Below are 22,600 nucleotides of genomic sequence, written 5' to 3' on the forward strand. Positions count from 1 at the left end.
ACTCAGAATGGGTTCCGTGCGGGCCATAGTACGGAGACGGCCCTACTTTCTATGGTCGAACATCTGCGTTCTGTGCTTGATGCCGGTCGGACGGCGGCACTACTGCTATTAGATCTTAGTGCCGCATTCGACACGGTCTCGCACAGGATTTTGCTTCTGCGACTTGAGGAAGTGGGTGTTACGGGCTACGCCCTATGCTGGTTTCGATCTTTTCTTGCTGAAAGTTCATTCCAGGTTGCGATTCCGCCCGGCAAGTCTAAATCCTATCCGTTAGACCTGGGGGTCCCACAGGGTTCATCGTTGAGTCCCACTCTATTTAATCTTTACGTGAGGCCGCTGGCTGCGGTCGTCAAGCAATGGGGCTTGACGATGGTTTCATACGCAGATGACACGCAGCTGGCGGTCACGTTGAGTGGGGACTCAGACATGGAGACACCCAAGTTCTATGACGGTTTACGGGCAGTGGCTAACTGGATGAACTCCAACTGTCTCCAGTTAAATACCAAGAAGACTGAGGTTATGGTGGTCGGCAAGCAGGCGGCGCTGTGGGGTGACAAGTGGTGGCCCCCCGAACTTGGTATGACCCCCTCTCCAGCATCGGAGATAAAAAATCTAGGGGTTTGGCTTGACCCGTCCCTCGGCTTCATCTGTCATACCAAGAAGGTGGCGGCTTCGTGCTATGGCATCATTAGAGGACTAAGACCTATCCTTAAATTTTTTGATGCATCCACCAGGCAACTGGTGGTTCAAGCTTCAGTGCTGTCCCGGCTGGATTATGACAGCTCGCTTTTGGCTGGGATTAATCAGTCAGAACTCACCCGGCTGCAGCGAGTTCAAAATGCTGCAGCCAGAGTGGTGATAGATCTGCCAAGGCGGTGCTCGGTCTCCAAATCTTTGCACTCTCTCCACTGGCTCCCCGTACACCAGAGGATCAGATTTAAGGTCCTCTGCCTTGCGTTTAAAATCCTCAAGGGTACGTCTCCCCAAATTTTGGAGAATCTGCTGATACCGTATGTTCCCCCGCGAACCCTCAGATCTCTAGGTCAGAATCTGGCAGTGGTTCCCGCTTCAGACTGAGTAGAGCTGGTGGCCGCTCTTTTCGAGTGCTAGCGGCAAATTGGTGGAATTCTCTTCCTCCTCATATCAGGGCTATTGATGACCTTCTTCAGTTTAGACGGGCCATCAAGACCATCTTATTTGTTTAGTTCTCATGCTGTGTCCTTTGGCCTTCCCGTTTTTCTTCGGTGTTGTGTTGTGTTTGCCTTGTCAAAGCACCAGGACGCCCCTTCACTGGGGCAGCTGTGCGCGGTATAAGTAAAAATAACATAACATAACATATGACGCAGAATACTAAATGTAAGTTTTACGCTAGTAAGTAAATCCCAAATCAACACTTTGTTCCGGTTTGCGTCACTTTTGAAGCCTTTGCACTAGCGCAAAGTGTCGATAAATTTGGCCCATCATTTCTGTCCAAATCTGTGGAGCTATGTGGAGTGTTACGTTGAATCCCAATATTTTGCAGGAAGTTGAACGAGCGCACGAAGAAGGCTCTCAGCGGACAATTTATATTGCTTGATAATTATGAAGCAACCCTGACATCTACTGGACATTCAGAGAAGCACTTTATCTATTTGGCCGAGCCCTCTGCTAAGTTGCAAACTGGGTGCATGATCTGGTAGAAAAGGAAACAATGGAGACAGAAGAAATAAACGGAACTGACAAATGTGCAGATCACCGTTTACCACTTCATAGTTTATCTTATCTGTCCATCTTGTTGATTCCTATGTTTGGCACTAACTGCTTTTACCAGTATATCAATATCGGGTTGCTTGCATGCTCTGTATTTTCCGCACATCACAGAGTGTAGTACTTACTCTGACAACTCGTGCGATTAATATAGGTCCATCAATTGAAACCCTTAGGACCCTTTTGGAAAAGAATGTCTTACTGGTACACGTTGCCTATACTTGCCTAGAAGGTGGGGATGCCTTGAAAATAGGCCACCTTAGTTAATGCATGATTTTCTCATCAACGAACAGAAACAACCATATGTCATCCATTTGCAATCAATAAAAAGATTATTTGTCCTCTCTATAGTGGATCTGGATATAAAACAAAAACTGTGCCTCGCCGCCGCCTTAATATTTCAATTCATGTCCGATTACTGCACGATTTAAATGTGAATGTTCCAGTATTGAAACAGTTAAAACAAAGGTACAGTGCATTTCACCTAACATGTCACAGGACGTGGCAATTTTATAATGGGGCTGGTAGTTTAAGTGAAGGGCTGCCTTCCTTTACCAGTTTCTTGCCACATTTTGATGTCAGTTTAAACTAAAGTTTTAGGGCCAGATGTATGTAGGCAAATACCGGTCGGTAACGGCCGAAATTCGGTAATTTCGGCCGTTACTGACCGGTATTTGGAAAATGAGATGTAGGTGGGCATTTTACTGATTTGGGGCCCGATGTAGGTAGGCATTTACCGGTCGGTAACGGTCGAATTCGGTCGTTACCGACCGGTAAATGCCTTTTCCAATGTAGGGGGCATGTATTTACAGATTCGGTATTTTTACAGAATCTGTATTTACCGAATCGGTAACATTACCGAATTGGGAAATACAGACTCTGTAAAAATACCAAATCTGTAAATGCAGATGTAGGTGCCACTTTAAACAGTGCCACAGGCCCCTCAGAATTCGTTATTTACCATGTAATACTACTGTATGGTAAATAACGAATTCAGGTGTACATGCACATCTGTGCATGTACACCTATGCCATGTCACACACAGACATGCCCTTAGGGCATGTATGTGTACCACATGGGACACAAGCCTGACATTGGGGTGCTACAGGGTGTCAAAGTGACACCCCGTTCCCCCTGGCAGGATTCGGTAGTTACCGATTCGGTAATTACCGAATCGGTATTTGCCATTGATTCCTATTGGCTTCAAGGCCCATAGGAATCAATGGCAAATACTGATTCGGTATTTACCGAATCGGTAAATACCGAATCATACAGATACGGTCATTTAAAAAGAAAATTTACCTACATCTGCCTACTTCATATTTACCTACTCTTAAATACCAAATCGGTATGATTCGGTATTTAAGAATCGGTAATTTTGGTTTACCTCCATCGGGCCCAAAAACCTATAAATAACAGAAGTACTCTACAAGAAATAAAAGCAAGGGTGTGAAGAAATCTAGCCACCCAAATGATACATCGTTCCTCTTTCCACTAATACCATCCTGTGTCAAAGTTAATACGCTGCATCTTCCACACAACACGGATTATTAACCTGCTAAAAGCTAAACACACTAGATGTATCGTACTACAGTGAGTAGTTTAAAATAAGCACCCAATTTAATAACCACTTGAAATAACCATGTGTTGCTCCAGTGGGATGTGATTGATGGTAGCTGTGTGTGAGATGTTGACTGTACCCACAGATACAGGCTGTCTGGCCCACAGACACCGTGCCAGTTTATATAATGTTAAATCATGTTATACATTATTGCATTTTATCTTTTTCTTTATTTGTTTCTCCAGCTTGTAGCTCCATTTAAGCCTCAGGTTACATCTGAGATAGATACTAGGTATTTTGATGAAGAATTTACAGCACAGATGATCACAATCACTCCACCAGACCAAGGTATGTAGCCCATTAGCATTCAGTGAAACATTATAACTTGTGCGGTGTTATTCGGTGTGTACGACTAAGCAATTGCGCAGAGTGTAATAGGTTATTAATTACCGTTGCTGTATGGGGCGGGTCCTTGATTCATAAGAGTGGAAGTCTTGAATGGGTAATGATGTCCCTCCCACCCTCAACAGTGGTAATAAAAAGCATTTTACATTCTGCACTTCTACAAATATGGTTTATGCCGGGAAGAGTTCCTGTGGATTTATGTTGTTCAAAAAGGTGTTAAACCAAAACAAGGATTTAAATTGATGCAGTGAGGTAAAATCGCCTTGAATAGACTTTGTTACTACGAAAAGAGTTGTTTCCCTGCAGTAAAGTCAATGAAAATTTAATCTGTGAGGCAGTAAACATTGTTTTCACAGGTTCGTTGCTCTGAACTGTGTTAATAAACTGTAATTAATATAAGGGATAAAATACCCCTGCCATACATTATAAGGTTATTGCAACTCACTGAGGAGTTACTTAACTGTATAGAGGAATAATGCTGAGTTCTTTATTAGCTATGGAACTCAGAGGTCCAAAAGTCTACAGAGTACAGCAATGAGACCTATAAATTACAGCACTCCTTAAAAAAAAACTTTGGAAAAAATGTGTAGTTCTCCCTAAACTGCTGTAGAATATATGAAACAATTATAAATACATTTCTCTAATACATTCACTTTAATAAAGTGGTACTAGGTAGGGAAAAACAATGAAACCTAATACTCAACTACATATAAGGCCTAATACAGAACACTGCAAAAGTGTGACGAAAACGCCATTAGTCAATCCGATAACTACCTTCTTATCAGCACGTACCACGAAGTTACTGCAGTTTACCACGGCACAATATATTACTAAGTATTTTAACACTTGTAACTTTGACACACTATTTACACCTACTACCAAAAATGAGAATTTATACTTCCTAATCTATATTCCTAGCACATTACACCTGTTCACCCACTTTCACGCTATGTCTGTTTCAAGTTCCACACTCCACTCTACGTCACTCCATGTTGTTACACTCTACACCACTCCACTCTACCACACTCCAATCTACACCACTACACTCTAAATCAATGCACTGTATGCTATTATGCTCTACAACACTCCATTCTATAGCACTGCCTTGTAGGGTACTACACTGTACACCCCTCCACTATACACTGCTCGACTCTACGCAACTCCACTTTACAACACTACACTCTACCCAGTTCTACTGTATGTCACTCCACTGTATGCTATTTTAATATACTCCAACACTTTACTGTACGGGATTACACTATACAGCACTCCACTCTACGCTACTACAGTCTACGCTTTTCCACTGTACATCACTCCACTCTAAGTCACTCCACTGTATGCTGTTCCACTATATGGCACTCCAAGTCACTCCACTCTACGCTACTACACTCAATGTTATTCCCCTCCACTGTACACTACTCCACTGAATCCTACTCTATTGTTTGCCTCTACAGTCTACTCTATTCTGCTCTACACCACTCCAATCCATTCTATGACACTCCACTGTATAACCCTCTACTGTATGCTATTCCATTCTACACTGTTCCACTGTACACAACTACACTGTACAATATTCCACTCTGACACTCCATTCTACGCTATTCCACTCTAAACCACTACACTGTATCTCACGCCACTACACTCTACACCATTCGATTCTTCGCAACTCTGTTCGCTAGTCCATAGTATGCAACTACCCTCTACACCACTCCACGCTATCGCAATCAGTAGAAAGACTTGATTGTGTATCTGAAGATGATCCCATGTATAAGACTTGATTGTGTATCTGAAGATGATCCCATGTATCTGAGTTAAGGGATCGAAACGTCGATTCCAATGTACCATATGGCTCCAAATATCATGAATGTAATGCACAATGGTATTAATACACAATCAAGTCTGTTTACTGATTACTAGAAAACAGACCTATGCTCTCCTTGCCTGAACCCTCTCCCTCCAATTTTGTTTTTTGTTTTGTATGTGTGGGTCGCAGGTTGCGCTCCACTTGAAAATTTCTGTCACTATAAATATTGTTTAAATAAATTCTGTCCGGCTGGACAAAGAACACATTGTCTATTTAGCATATGTTGATTACGTTACTTCTACTCGTTTTCTAGGGACCCCTGTCTTTAGTAACTATTCCTCTGTATGTCACTCTACGCCAATCCACTGTCCACTATTTCACTGTCACTGTCTGGCACTCCAATGTATGCTGCTACACTGTACGCCACTCTAATTTTCAACACTCCAGTCCACCCCACTCCACTTTATTGTATTGTACACCACTCCACTCTATTCCACTGTATGCCACCCCACTTTACACCACATCAGTGTATGCCACTCCATTAGGCTATTCCAATGCATGTCACTAACTTCTCCGGCACTCCACTCTATGCCACTCCACTCTACCCTATTCCACTGATTGCTACTCGCCTGTACTCCTCTACAGTGAACGTTATTCCACTCTACAGCACTCCACTCGACACAATTACACAGTGTGCCACTATATTCTACCCTCAATGCACTCTACACCACTGCACTATATGCCACCTCACTCTTCACCATTCCAGTCTTCTCCACTCTGCGTCCCTTTACTCTACGCGTATCCACTGTATGCCCTCCACGCTACACCTCTCCACTGTACGTCAATACACTGAACACTATTCCAATGTACACTACTCCATTCTACTCAAAAGTGTACCGCTCCGCGGCAACTTACGCTGTGCCCCAATACTCTACACCACTCTAATGTACGCCACTCCACTCTACACTACTAAATAGTACAAAACTACACTCTACCCCACTCCACTCTACAACACACCACTCTACGTTATTCAACTCTACGCGCATGCATCCTACCCTACTCCGTCTCCACCACTCCACTCTACCCCACTCCACTGTATGCTATTCCGCTCCATACCACTCCATTTAACGCCACTTTAGTCTACGCCACTACAATCTATGCTGGTCCACTGTACGGAACCCCAGTGTACGTCACTTCACTCAAAGCTTTTACACTCTACGTCATTCCACTGTATTCTATTCCACTGTACCTCAGTCCACTGTACACCACTGCAGTGTACGCCACTAATCTCTCTGCTATTCCACTGTACACCAGTCCACTTTACCTCACTCCACTCTACGCCTCTTCACTCCAAGCCTTTTCACTCTGTGGTATTCCACTGTATGCCACTGCACTGTACCATATTCCACTCTACGCCATTCAACTGTACCACACTCCACTGTGTGGCACTCCACTTTATGCCACTCTACTTTACTCCATTACACTCTACTCCACTGCACTCTACAACACTGTCCACCACTCTACTGTACCTCACTCCACTTAATGACACGCCATTCAATGACATAATTATACATTTTAAAATACATGTTCGTTAAAATATTTTTAAAAGAAATGTCAATGGAATTTTTTTTAAAGCTTTGTTATACCTACAAACACTTTGTTTATTCTTTCTATACAAACCAAACCTAAACTAGACAAAGATTGCAAATTCTAATGTTATAGTTATACCTTAAATTTATAATTTACGCACCACTCTTCTTTAGATTCAAACCAAACTTAAACTACACAGAAAATATACGTTTTAGACTGGTATTTTAAATTTTATAAATTATGCAACACCTTCAAATTATTTTAACTCTCACCTCCATACATATTGTGTTGAACTTAGTAGCCACACACTACATTAACTATAACTCGCCAATTTAACATGCACTGTGTTCTCACAAATGATGTGATTTGCGGTGTTATTAATGTTATTGTAAATACTATTATGTTAGATAGCATAAATAATATAAGAGACTCTAAGCAGTGCTTGGAGAAGGTATGAGTTATAATGCTCATACCCCAGGGCTGAATTGCATTATCAAGAGGAGTGGGGCCCCCTTCCCCAGCGTTCTTGGGCCACTTCCCATAGAGCCAGAGGTCGGTCCATAGGTGCCCACCCAGGGGACCTCCAAACCACTAGTTGGGGACCGCAAGAGCACCAGGGCCCCCAAGGCCCTAGACTGCTTACCGCAGACTGCAGGAGCCAGCATTGCTTCAGCCCAGAGGGAACAGCTGTTTGTTTTCTCCCTCCGGGAACAAGCAATGTCTGTTTTGGGAAACAGAAGTCTGCTCCCACCCTGCAGGAGCATTTTTAAGTCTCCCTATACTTTCGCCCGGTGGGAGATTTAAAAACGCTGCCACCAGGTATGTTTCCCATCTCGCACTGATGTGAGCAGAGAAACTTCTCTGCCCCGGTGTGGGCTCCCCAGGACAAAGTAATTGAGCTGGCCCCAGGGTATAAGGGCCCCCGGACCTTTTAAGACTTGTGGGAAGGGGGGGCCACCCTGCCGCCCCTTTGAAATAATACACGGGCCCAGGATATTTGGTCCCCTGAGGCCTATGAAGAATTGGAACCCTGTTCAATTTGGTCCCCAAGGGAGGGATCGATCCTAGAGCCCATGAAGAATTGAGGAGGGGAGGCCGTGCAGCATTTTTTATTGAATTCGACCCCAGGGGATGTTGTGTCCAGGGCTGGTTAAGGCTATGGGAGGGGGAATGTGGCCTCCTCCCCTGTTTTGTAAATTCCGCCCTGGGGTTTGTGCTTCCCGGGGCCTTAGGCAGGGGGCCTCCTCTCCTAGATTAATTAACCAGGCCCCAGGGGATGAGGTGCCTGTGGCTCAAAATGGGCTTGGGGTACGGTGCCCCACTCAATGTTCCTCTCTACAATTTATTTATAAAAAATGACGGACCACCATTTTCTTTTTACTGTTCGCTTCGATCCCCCAGGAGTCCTGTGGGATTGTTTAAAAAATGTCTGAATGTGATGCTAGTGGGTCACTAGTTTCATCCCTTTAGGCACACGTACTTGTCTCTTTGCTATAAAAAGACTTCCACACTGGTTTTGCGAATTAATTCATTCTAATGTTTATTATTCGTTCATATATTCATTCCTCATATTATCATATCGATGATTACTTCTTATCCATATGTTTAACCTCAGGCAATGACTGGTTAACAAATCCAATGCATTTCGGGCATTATTTGATGCCCTTCGTCAGGGAACAGACACTAAAAAAAATACATAAACGAAAATGTTAAGAAACCTGCTGTGTTTGTCATGTGGATAAGGGGTTAAAAGTAACAGACTGGGGAGTGTCAACATTGTTGTGGCACCTTACATAAACCATATGCCCGTGAGATTCGAAGAAAACAGGTAGATGCGGCGAGTGTGTTACTTACAAGCCTTTCATCATTTGAAGCCTGATGTTGCTTGGGGCTTGGTAAGAATCTGAAAACGAACGGAGAGCCGCTGTGTAAGAGTTGGTGATCTATCATACCTCCTCGTTATAAACATTACAGTGTGGGAATTGACTAACCTTAAAGTTGAGGGTTGGTGGTTCGTAGCGGTTTCCAATAAACTTGCTCCTTACGGACGCCGGCATAGTGCGGTACTAGCCGCGTTCTGAGATTTGAATGAGGTTGCGGTCACGTGACCAGAGGGCTAGAAGACAGACTATAGTTGGGGATATTCAAGCGGCGTTTGCGACCTTGTATGCAAAATGTATGGGAGCATTGAATGGCTTTGGGTCTAAAAGTTGATACCCAAAAATAATCTATAGTGTGAGGTTGAAAAATAATGTGGGGTAGAAAAAATAGAAAAGTGTTAAGAGTGGCTTACGTTATAAAACTTCGAACTCGTGTCTTGGGTGTGATTGTGTTCGGCACGGTCCGACTGTGCTACGGTGCTACTGGGTGTTTCTGGGGTTGTGGTACTTAAGTGTATATAAAGGGATTCAAAATATAGAACATAAGATTCTGTTACAGTGGTCTGTGTGAACAGTCACAGTTACTACATTTTAGTCCATTGAGCATTCCTATAAGTAACATGACATTTCAATTCTATCATTTAAGCCAAACGGCTTCTGGGTCGAAAGTCTCTGTATCCAGAAGTTTTCTCTTCTGAGTAGATGTTTCGTGTTGTCCCTTCCTTCTAATTTATTCACAGTTTCCAGGATGATGAATTTAAGTTGGGAAATATTATGTTGCTCTTCCACGAAGTGGGCAGATAAGGATGATTTCATGTTCTTTAGTCGAATGTTTGATTTGTGTTCAGTTAGTCTCACCTTCATGCGTCGTTCCGTTTTACCCACGTATAGTTTACCACACGGGCATTTTATTGCATATATCAGGTTGCTTGAATCACAAGTGGCGTTTACGTTGAGTTTGATTTCCTGTCCTTTCATGGGGTGGTTTATCTTATTCCCCTTGATTACACTGTTGCAATTGCCACAATTTAGACATGGTTTGGTCCCTGAGTAATTGATTTTTGGCATGGGTTTATTTTGTAGGATTTCACCCAAATTGCGTGCTCTCGTGAATGCAAATATAGGTGGAAGATTGAAGATCTCTTTGAAGTCTGGTTCTAAGTTCAGAAGTGCCCAATGTTTCAGAATTGTTTTTTTAAATTTCCCACTGGAGGTGGAAAATTTTGAGACTACCACAAACGGGTCTGATCTTTCTTGTTTGTTGGTGATAGTAGTTTAGATCTCGTCATGTTTCCTATCCTTTCTTTGGATTCATTGATTGTGGATTGAGGGTACCCTCTGTCGAGGAATTTGTTGGCTGTTTCATTGATCCTTTGGTCCACTATGTTTGGGTCTTAGGTAATCCTTTTCACGCGTGCCATTTGTGAGTATGGTAAGTTCCTTTTGAGATTTGGTTCATGGAAGCTCGTGAAGTGCAGCATGTTGTTTCTGTCTGTAGTTTTTACGAATAGGTCTGTGGTGAATCCTTCCGGGGTTAAGGAAATTTTGACGTCTAGATAGTTGACTGAAGTTTCAGATATTTCCCAAGTTAATTGTATGCGTTCATCTACTTGGTTGAATTTAGTGAGAACCTTTTGTAACTCCTCTTTAGAGTTTTTCCAGATGATGAATATGTCATCAATGTATCTGATGATAAGTTTCAGATTGTCTGTCCATTCTCTCTTAGCAAAGATGTGCTTGTTCTCATACCATTGCATAAAAATATTGGCGTATACCGGCGCCGCCGAGTTGCCCATGGCCATTCCAGTAAGTTGTTGATACCATTTGTCGTGGTATTTAAAGTAGCTTTGATATAGTGTGAAGAACATGAGTTCCATCAGGAATGTCTGAAAACAGGGATCCAGTTCTGTGTTGAGTAGTGCCTCCTCAATGGCTTCTATACCCAGTACGTGAGGTATGCTGGTGTATAGTGAGCGGACATCCGCCGTGCATAGTATGAGCTGTTCCTGAGGTTCAATGGTTACCTCCTGAAGTTTAAGAAGAAATTGTGTAGTGTCCTTAATGTACGTTTTCATAGCTTGCACTGTGGGTTGAAGGTACTTATCTAGAAGTTGTCCAATCGGCTCGTGGAGGCTGCCTCTAGTCGAGACTATCGGTCTCATTGGGGGGTCCGTGATTGAAATGTCATGTTACTTATAGGAATGCTCAATGGACTAAAATGTAGTAACTGTGACTGTTCACACAGACCACTGTAACAGAATCTTATGTTCTATATTTTGAATCCCTTTATATACACAACCCCAGAAACACCCAGTAGCACCGTAGCACAGTCGGACCGTGCCGAACACAATCACACCCAAGACACGAGTTTGAAGTTTTATAACGTAAGCCACTCTTAACACTTTTCTATTTTTTCTACCCCACATTATTTTTCAACCTCACACTATAGATTATTTTTGGGTATCAACTTTTAGACCCAAAGCCATTCAATGCTCCCATACATTTTGCATACAAGGTCGCAAACGCCGCTTGAATATCCCCAACTATAGTCTGTCTTCTAGCCCTCTGGTCACGTGACCGCAACCTCATTCAAATCTCAGAACGCGGCTAGTACCGCACTATGCCGGCGTCCGTAAGGAGCAAGTTTATTGGAAACCGCTACGAACCACCAACCCTCAACTTTAAGGTTAGTCAATTCCCACACCGTAATGTTTATAACGAGGAGGTATGATAGATCACCGACTCTTACACAGCGGCTCTCCGTTCGTTTTCAGATTCTTACCAAGCCCCAAGCAACATCAGGCTTCAAATGTTGAAAGGCTTGTAAGTAACACACTCGCCGCATCTACCTGTTTTCTTCGAATCTCACGGGCATATGGTTTATGTAAGGTGCCACAACAATGTTGACACTCCCCAGTCTGTTACTTTTAACCCCTTATGCACTTTGTCCACATGACAAACACAGCAGGTTTCTTAACATTTTCGTTTATGTATTTTTTTTAGTGTCTGTTCCCTGACGAAGGGCATCAAATAATGCCCGAAATGCATTGGATTTGTTAACCAGTCATTGCTTGAGGTTAAACATATGGATAAGAAGTAATCATCGATATGATAATATGAGGAATGAATATATGAACGAATAATAAACATTAGAATGAATTAATTTGCAAAACCAGTGTGGAAGTCTTTTTCTAGCAAAGAGACAAGTACGTGTGCCTAAAGGGATGAAACTAGTGACCCACTAGCATCACATTCAGACATTGTATCTCTTGACGTTGTGGGACTCTCGACGCCACCTTTGGAGCACCACCAAAAATACAACTCAATATCCAAATAACATTATGTGAAACACAGCTGTGCATTTGCCCTAAAAACAACTATCATTGTTTAAAAAATTCCAGATTGTCTTTTAATTTGGTCCACAGGGCCTAGGGGTAGGGTATTCCTACCTTGCGCCCTTATTTTTTTTAATTCAACTCAGAAAATAGCTGCCAGAATTTTTTTTCTTCGTGTTCATGGTATCCAATCTGAGGACTGTACTCGCTAGAGCCTGTCTCCAGTCTAAGCCAATTGGCCCAAGGGAAAAAAAGGTCCCTGAGCCAATCAGAACATTCTTTTTTTTTTTTTTTTTTTAATGATGTTTGAGGGTCTCTTCCGCGTAAAGTGGTGCATAGTAGAGACGTGAGATTACTACAGTTTTACCTGCATGTTTGGCCCATAAATGCCCAATACTTGAGGGAGCAAGAAGGCCTCTTCAATTTATGGTACAGTGGAAGGAAGGTTTATGGAGTGATAGTAGGACCACCTCCAGATATTGTTCTTTCGGTTGTAAGAAGGGTGGAGAGCCACCACCCATCCCATCCCATTGGGAGCTGGTGGCTTTGCCCATTCCCTGCAATGTGGTGCACTGCTGGTCTAATGTTGTATAGCAGTTAACGATTCCAGAAGGGGCAATTTGCTGCATTGCTGAATGAATACATTATTTTAAGGTTATAATGTGCTGTGTTGGAGTGTAGATATTCACACCATTAATATTCTAGTTTGTGTATTTCTTTAATTAGGTAGCTTTCTGTGCTGTTGAATAAGAGATAGTATGAGCATCATTAAAACTACTTAACATCAATTTATCACTTTTGAAGTTATCTTTCTTCATGGGACTGTTATTTCACAGATGTTGAATTGGAAAGTGTCTCATGTGAGAAGGCGACGCTAAGGCTCCCGTTCTATTATGCAGCAGCCTACCTATAATGCATAATTTGTCTGCAAAGTTGTTGCACAACTCTACACTGTTTATGTTAAAGTAGGAACGTGTGAAGAGGTGTTTCGTGCTCAAGTCGCTGTTGTTTTTATTTGCAGATGACAGTTTGGAGTTTGTAGACAACGAGAGAAGACCTCATTTCCCTCAATTTTCCTACTCTGCCAGCGGAACATCCTAATATTTTGCAACCAGTATTTTTCATTCAAGAAAAGAGACAGCATTTTTGAGGACCTTGATTGACTGCGCACTGTAGAATATGTTCTATGGTCTCTGAACTACAAACCATGTTTGTACAACAATTTAAAAGTGTTTGCAAGAAGCCAGAAAGTATGTATGCCCACATGACTCCTACAATTTTGTAAAATGACACCCGTTCATTCAAAAATGAGAAATACTGCTCTTTGTGCTAAATGAATGAAAACACATTTTTAGGAATGAAATGGTGAACTTAACAAATGAAGAACTTCATGTCAGCAAGAGTAAGAAATCTGGAAAGACAAACCCTACTATATCTTCCTCACGCCTTCATTAATTTATTTCATGCAATTCATTATCTTAACATGAAGTCAACATTGTGGGCAATTAGATTTTAGTTAGTGCAATATTGCAGAGTAAACAAGTCTTGGATAATTGTAGAAGTCAAAGTCACTTTGCATTGCAACTGTATAACAGTGGAGTGTCCGTGTACAACAGAAAGCCAACCGCAGGAACAGATTAATAACCTCAATGAGGTAAAGCAACATGCAGAAATTATTATTTTATGATGAATTTTGCTGCAGGACATTGCATATCAGGTCAAATCAAAGTCAGTGATGTCGTGCAAATTGCACACAGTTTGCACCTGCATACTTGGCTGTGATATTGCCTTAACTCACCACTTGTTTAACATGATATTGCAACTGATATAACATTGTACAATGGTCTTCCAGACCATGAATGCAAGATTGTGTTTGATTTTTTTTCAAACAGTGCATCCTACTATTGTAGAGTACCTCTCATATTAAATGTTTGGTTCAACATTCTTACCTTGGAAACACTTAACATTCAAGTTCTCACTTGAGCGTTTATAAGAAACATTCCATTTAAGGGAATAGCTGAAATGATGGGAGTAAATGTTTCAATGTGTTTTAACGCATGTAATGAATTAGATCTTGTAGTGTTTTTGCATTAGAAATAAACTCATTAATACCACATAAAACTCTATTGGATTTTTAGAACAAAGTGAATTAGAATGAAGCTGGTCCCCATTGTAATTTCAATGGTTATTTTGTTACTGGGGGGGGGGCAGACACACTAAGTTTAAGTGTCCCCTAAATGCACTGATTTAGTGACCAGGACTTCGCAAAGCTGAATTGCCAGACCCCTTTCCTTTTTTCCAGAAGAATGACTTTGAGTTAGATACTGAATTTATTTAGGCGATTTCCTTCTTGCTACAGTTTGAAAATACTATCTGATATTTCTCTTTTTTTAACAAAATTAAGAGTTTGAAATATCAAATTGCAGGCTTTGTTCTGAAAATCTATTGCTCTATTGCCACTGCTTTACAGGCATCAAGTTTGAGGTGCAAATTTACTTTCAGAAAAAGTGACAGACATATCAATGACTCCTGATAATGCAGCAGTGTCCGAATATTATCCGAGAATGGCTGATCCTTACCAGATTTTCAAAATAACCAATGACTATGTAAATGTTTTATCATTTACATTATTTACATGTACATTTATGTATTGTGAATATCTTGAAAGTCTATCATGGATCTGGCCCTTGGCATCCAAGCTGGAAACCCCTTTGGCAGAGGATCTTAACACAGTTCACACATGCTATTGTGAAAGGCTGAAAGGCAATCTTTTTATCTGTTCTAATGCTTGTGACAAGGTTCCCTTCTTTGTTGTTTTATGTCTCCTTCAATTGTTTTTTACTTTTTATTTTTATTTGGAGAAAGCAACCTGGAGCCTCCTGTTTTTCTTGACAGTCTTTTTTTATTCATATAAAGTGGTCACACCATTAAGCAAATGCACCTATTCTGCTGTAGAATGCATCCCTTTAGAATGCTTTTTTTACTATACAATAATTAAATGTATTGCCGTTTAATTAGCTTTTTTATTTTTCTGTGGAAGACCACCACAGCATCTCCTACACTTCCCACGAAAATAAATGGGAACGTTTAGCACACAGTCCATTCCATATTGTTTTTTTACATGATGTTCACTTATGATATTTTTACTTGTATGATATGACACAATTTCTCCCAAGACGACACCCAAAATAAAGATGGTTTTAACAATGGAGGTTTTTAATGACTTTCAATTCTTTTTGCTGTTAGCCACATATATTGTATTCTATTTATCATAAGTATTTATTTATGTATTCCATTTGTAGAGCGCATGGTTACACCGACGGTGCGTCCCCGCGCTGAGACATATCCAGATGAGAGTGACTGTAATTCTAGCCTAGTTCTTATGTTGTACCATCCTCATATTTTGAGAACCGCCATGTCTTCAGCTGTCTGCGAAATGATCCTTCATTGGGTTCTGTTCTTAAGGTGATTGGTAGGGTGTTCCAGATTTTTGCTGCCATATACCTAAAAGAGCGAGCCCCCAAACGGGCTTTGAATATTCTTGGGATGCTTACTACATCCATATCCATGGATCTCAGATTTCGTCCTGGAGTATATTTAGTCAGTAGGGATTGTAGGTATCTGGGGCTTTTTTGTAAAGGAATGCGGTGACAATAGCACATTGCCTTGAACATAGTTCTCTTCTCTACTGGTAACCAGTGTAGGGTGGTCAGGGCTTTCTTAGTATTAGCTCTCCTTGGAAGGCTGAGAACCTGGCGTGCTGCAGCATTTTGTACTCTTTGTAGTCTAGTAAGGCCTTTTTTGGAGGCACCTAAATACAGTATATTGCCATAGTCTAATTGTGAGGTAATTACTGTGTGAACTATGGTTTTCCTGGCTTTAGGTGGTAATAGATATATGATTTTCCTCAGGGTTCTCATGGCACCATAGCACTTCCCTGCTACCTTCCGGATCTGAGTGTCAAAAGACAGTTTGGAGTCGAACCGGAATCCGAGATTTTTCACCTCTGGTTTAGGGTGCGGGACTTGACACAGTATGTTGTAGTCTCGCTTCTAAAGATGAACTGAGCACACTTAACTGTGCTGAAAATCATTTTTTTTTTTTTTTTTGTAAACCTTTATTGGTATAAACAGGATATACAAATCTGGGCCTACAACCAAACTGGCCGGCCATAATACGTGAAAGCAGTCAAGAAGTCCAGAATAAAGTTACAGAATCAATCATAGAGGAACGTAAGCAATACAATCTTAAAAAGGGGGGGAGGAGAGAGGATCCAAACGGCCAGCAAACAGGAGCAAAGAAGGTTATTTTTTATAATAGGGCGATAAGGAGCATGACAGGCTCGGCGACAATATAGAAGAATCCGGATTCCCAAATCAAACCATTGGTAACAGAAAGGCTAAAAGGCAGCCATGCAGGAATGTCAGCACTGTATATATCGGTATAAAAGCAGGGCCGTGAACACAAGTCAGTATATAATTAAGAACAACTTTGCATCCCCATCACCCAGTAGCACATCGGAAACAGAACAAAGGGGCCGGAATAGCGACAACACCAAGACTAACCCGTCATACTGACCTTGGGAGAGAAGGAAAAAGGGAGGGGGGGGGGAAGAGGAAAGAAGAGAGGGAAAGGAAAACACAGACTGAAAGAGAAGAATGCCGCGCCTAAACAAGCGCCCCGTAGCAAGGAACACATAAAAGAGCGGTAATATCAGCAACGAGGAGGGCATGGGAGTCGCAATGGAAAGCAGCAGAACTAAAAAAAGAACAGCGACATTACAGACCCCACCCCAATCATTCCACGGAAGGCAAGGACAGACGCGGCACTCCAGTAAAGAGATACAAAAGGGCCATAGAACTGAGGAAAATAAAACATCAAATAAGACCCAACCCACCCATCCCACCCAGCACCCCTGCAGAAGGCTACGGCCTACCCTCCAAACAGCGCGCCTGTCGCCCTAAACCAGAACCCGAAATGTAGTAGGGACAAGAAAGAAGAAGAATATAGAGACAAAAAAAGGACATAAAAACAAAAGAAATGAATGGGAGGGAGGAGCAAAAGGGCAGAAACAAATACGGTCGGCCACAGCCCTCCACCCAACCATACGATCATATTACATGTGAACCAGAACGACACAATCTCGAGCGCCAAAAAACGTACAGGGGGGTCTCCCACAGCACTAGAAATATGAGCAACTTCGCCACAGATCTGTACACCAATAAACCACCGGAAGCCGTGCATCTCACCCCAGTCCCTTCCTAACCACATTTACCACCCACCACAGGACAGTGTGAAATAAGCAACACGATGCGAGGCAAGCACACAAATGAAAGAGAGTACGAGCAAAACGTATGCCAGGGAGGGCAATTAATAAGCAAGTGGGCAAAAGTTCAAATAGGCAGTTCAAATGTCTCAGCAATAGCAACAAGGGCAATAATAGACAGGAGTTCAGTCTCGCCGTTAGGAAAAGCGGGGGTTTCCCTGCAAAATAGAAACACGACCTCATCAAGGCAAAAACAGGCAGCGGTCCACCATTGTTCTCAGGCACCCGGGGAGGATCGGATCCCCGCACGACATCCAAGTCCCCAAACTCCAAGCATCGAAGAGCAGGAGGTTCCAAATCCACCGGCCATGGATAGCGACAGTAACCCTCGTAGCGACCGAGGGAGGCGAGGCAGTGGCATCACTGAGACAAGAGGGGACCATGAAGGAGCGTTCATCCAAGATGGCGGTGGAACGAATCGAGTCTCCCGGAGCACCGGGGGCCAGGGCCGCGCGTAAGGATCGTAAGGCATCAAGAACGTCTCCAATCGTAGGCTCACGCACACACGTCCAGGCCCCCGTGCAGTCCAGCAACCCAAGTCCGTCATCACGAGGAGACCCACAGCACAGGTCGTCGGCAGCCATTTTGTGAATTCAGCCTCCTCACCACCCTCCGCGATTCTCGGAACAGTTAACAAATGCGGGCCTTTACAGATTTCCGGGGGGTCCCAGCAATGGCAGCCTCGGTGAAAAAAGGAGATTCGCCCAAGGCGGGGGGCCGTCTGCAGTATCGCTGGCGCTCCTCTCAAACAGAGTCCGAGGACGAGGGTCCAGGGTCGATGGACGGAGCAGCGGCGGGGGGACCCCTTCACACGATCAGTCCACGGAGCACCGCGCCCCGCACCAGCCTCACGGCCGTCAAGGCGGGCCCGGATCAGGGTCACCGGGATGTTCTCACAACGGCTCTCACCAGTGGCGCAGTCTCTCGGCCGGGGCCGACGGTCACCACAACGCCAGGCCGGATCCGATAGGCGAGGCCCCGGTCTCAACACCACGAAGGCCCAGGTCCCTTCGGGGGGGCACAACTTCGGAACCGCAGCACGCCGGAGTCTCCAGGCCAAACAGTGAGTAAGAGCGAAACGTTGCATTGCTATTTCTTCGGAATTGTGTCGTCTCTGGGCAGGATATGCAACAGGATATGCGAGTCAGGCCAGAGGGCTGACGGAGCCGAGCTACAAGGCGACCATTACGCTCGCGAGCTTGGCTCCTCCCTGAAAATCATTATTGAAAAATGTTTTGGGGTAAAAAGATTCTACAAACAATTGATTCGATACATAATTACAGCAGCTAATGGTTGCTTTCCTTGAGGATGTGGAAGACTTATTTTTCCTACTATAAATAAATCTGAAGAAACGCTCAGTATATTTTTCATTTCTATTCTGTGTTTCTTTGCAATTTACTTTGATGTAAATTACTTAAACATTGCAAAAAGGTAAATAATGTAAAGCTAACCCACTTTACAACATAGACTGGGCTTTCTATTGCTATATGTTATCCGTTTGTCTAATGTGAAACATTAAAAATTTACTATGATTCATTTGAATCTAACAACTTAGAACGGTTCACACATCAACTTTGTTGTTTGAAATTGTTGAAAAACATTCGTAGTAATTTTGTCTGACTTGATGCAACTTTGAAATGTGTATTACATCCTATGAAGGCTGATATTCAGGAATACACCAGATCTTCCTTTCTGCCAATGGGAACAAATATAATTTTTCTAAAGCCAAACAGCGGTGAAATAAAAAAAAAATCAATAAACAAAAGGAGGCATTATTCAAAGAATACAAGCAAAATACAATTTTTTACGACCAAGGCTGGAGTATGACTTTCCTTAGAATGCATACATTCCTGAAACCACAGGTATCCTTATGTATAATTCAACAAGAGTCTTTCTTGCACATTGATGTAAACAATACATACGTTTATGTGTTCCGAAAAGAGGTGTTGGATAAAGATCTCATAAACTAAGCAAACATTTTGGTATTTCTTAAATCTTGTACATTATATTTGTCTTGTTCGGTTGCACTAACAAAGTAATTTGTCACTTAAACTGAAGTTTTAGCCAAATGGAAAACGCCGAAGTACAAATTTAGCATTTATTCATGAGGTTTTAGGGTTTCAAAGTTGAATTCCTAAGAATTGAAAAACGACAAAGTTGAGACTCCACAAAACACATCACTGTTAAAAGGGCAGTGTTAATTTTATGGTGAATTCGTTATTCTTAGTCTGTAGATTTTTGAGTGTATGTGCCACCTAGTGGCAAGACTGGAAACTGCTTCTGTAGATGTTTAATAACATAACTTTTTTTGTGTAGTTTAACACCTTAGCAGCTTCGTAAATAAACCTCCCCAGTGCTGCGCTGTCCATTATCCAGTGCTGAACTGGACGTCCAGCGGTCGCACGCAGCACTGGGGAGGTAGTGCCCGTGACGACCGTTGGCCGACGGCAGCACTTAAAGGGTTAAACCTAACCATGCATACGGCGGACATGGCACACGCCCATAATTACACATACGCACACAATCACCAGTTCCCTTTTATTAAAAAATTAATAAGAAAATAGCCAACCAGTGCATGTTTTCTGACCAATAGCAGGGGACCAGAGGAAGGCCATTGATAATGGGAAAGGTCAGTTGAATCTAAAGCAGTCACCATAAAAGTAACTTTATCCCAGTCTTGTATCTTGGTAATTTCTCATTCTCAGATTAATGGCAGAGGCCAATGAAATTGAGAATGAGATGGAAAAGGAAAATGAAGGTTCATTGATCAGCTTCGATCTAGGCAAACAGTTTGTAGAGAGACTGCTAGCCACATGTTGTCTTTTCAGAGCAAGTCTCAATAGCATAGTAACAGCAGAATGCTAATGTAGCTGCTCACATGTCTCTGACCACAACATGCCTTCATAATGCTATGGACGTACCTTTAGAGCTGGTGGAGTGTGCCAGACACCGAGGAAGGTTGTGCTGCAAGATGTTGTTCAACTGGCAAAGACCTGAATTCTTTGGTCCAAACAAGGTGAAAGTACAAATACACACTTACTGTCCCACAAGGAGGCCTGAGTCTGGGAAACAATTTCATAGGTCAGGTGAAACTCTAGCAATATTTTTGTAATAAAAGATGGTTGACAACTACCCTGCTCCTGTTAAAAGTTGGAAATAGCTGAGGTTCAATGTGCCTGGGCCCTAAAGCTCATTTATTCTCCTGTCCGATGGTGTTGCCAATAGGAAAGCTAATTTCTGTGAAAGAGGCTTCAGTTTGCAAGATGCCCTTCATTTAAAACTCCTGTGCTTCAACCTGTCAAGATAGAAATTAAGGTCCCAAGACACTGGGTTGCTATACTTGAGGGATATTGCATCAGGCCACGCAAGGGCTTGTGGACTCTGGAGACGCTTGTGTTAGGATATTCAAAGTAGGCTCTACTTTCTGCAAGTAGGCCTTGCAGGTGTCCACCTTCAGTCTTTTCACTGCCTAGTGAATGTGAATGGGACAATATATCTTCCAGCAAACAAGTGAGTGGTTTGATGTATTTCACAAATGTTTTGGTAGATTGTTCTGTAGTAGGGGATCTCTGTGTATAGTCATAATCTAGTGAATAGTCCCGCCCATGTGCGTGGACCCCGGAGCAATCAAAAATAATCTCTTACAGTGTCAAAAAATGCAGAAAATGCATAGACACTTAAGAGAGAATTTAAAGACAGATAATGCAGCCAAAAAGGCTACACTGTCCAGTACTTCAACTAGAAATTCCACCATAAAATCCACAAAACAGCAAAGCCTGTACAGATTTCCCTTGCTTAACAGCAAAATCCCTCAGGAATGATAGAGAGAAGAACCTGGACAGACAAGCCCCATAGGCTGCCATTATGTGGCTTAATTAGGATACTGTGCCTTTAAGGAACCTTCCAGAACCTTCTCTCAGTATCCCAGAATGCATAGCAGGTCCAACTTAGCCTCAGTTCTTTTTTCCGGCTCCTGCAAGCAGGACCCTGGAGCATTGAGCTCTCCCTTTTCAAGGGTTTTTGTTAGTGTTTTACACTAATTTCGATTTTTGGTACTTTTAAAGTACTTTGGTGACTTTCTTTCTGTGTTTCTGCACTCTTTTTTGTCCATAATGTCTGCATTATTCGACAAATGCCCTGAGTGCTCAAGGAAGAAGGCCAAGTCAGACTCCCATGAGGTCTGTATTCTCTGCCTTCCCTCTTCCCACATTCCTGAGGAGTGTGTGATCTGCAGAAGCTTCTCTGGAAGGACCCTGAAGGAGAGGAAGAAGATCAGGCTTCAGGGACTTGGGGAGAGAAAGCTGAAGGCACGAGGTGGGTCAGGAGGGGCTCCTTCTACCCATGCTGAGGCCTCTGGGGGGCTCCCCAGGGGCAGGAAGACCAGCCCTCGCCCAGGATCTCCGTCTGGGTCAGTTGCGCTGACCACGACGTCGAGGGGACGGTCAACGGCCAGTTCCAGGTCTCCCCAGGGCTCTGGGTCGAGAAAACGTCGCCCGTCGACGTCGAGGAACGTGTTCCGGCCGCCGTCGAAGCCGGTGTCGATATCCTCGTCGTCGCTGTCGGCGTCGAGTGGTCGACATCGGAGGGCCCGGCGTCGGCGCTCGCCGTCGAGGCGACACCGCCGTTCGCCGTCGAGGACATCGTCGTCGAGGGGATCCTCGTCGTCGAGGTCGCCGTCGAGACGGAAGGCGTCTCCGGCGCCGAAGAGGTCGACGTCGAAGCATTCCAAAAGGCCGACGTCGAGACGGTCAAGGAGATCGACGTCGAGAAGGTCAGAGAGGTCGACGTCGAGAAGGTCCAAAGGGTCGACGTCGAAGCGATCCAAGAAGTCGACGTCGAGGCCGGCGAAGAGGTCGAGGTCGCCGTCGAGGCACCATCGCCCGTCGTCGAGGTTTCGTGGCTCGTCGATCTGGTCGGGGTCGACGTCGAGACGGAGACACGGTTCGACGTCGA

At 43.2% G+C, this 22,600-nt stretch overlaps 1 protein-coding gene across 2 annotated transcripts in view; it reads left to right on the plus strand.

Annotated features, from left to right (window-relative positions):
- AKT1 (AKT serine/threonine kinase 1) overlaps positions 1–15,530 on the plus strand; it is a 405,158-nt gene extending 389,628 nt beyond the window's left edge. For both annotated transcript variants that reach the window (XM_078660283.1, XM_078660284.1), the window contains exons 13-14: positions 3,553–3,655; positions 13,343–15,530. In XM_078660283.1, coding sequence (XP_078516409.1) covers positions 3,553–3,655; positions 13,343–13,422 — 183 coding nt within the window. In that variant the 3' untranslated portion in view covers positions 13,423–15,530. The remainder of the gene's footprint in view (positions 1–3,552; positions 3,656–13,342) is intronic.
- Positions 15,531–22,600: the final 7,070 nt, after the last annotated feature.

The sequence above is a fragment of the Lissotriton helveticus genome, chromosome 9, assembly GCF_964261635.1.
Source record: "Lissotriton helveticus chromosome 9, aLisHel1.1, whole genome shotgun sequence".
NCBI lineage: Eukaryota > Metazoa > Chordata > Amphibia > Caudata > Salamandridae > Lissotriton > Lissotriton helveticus.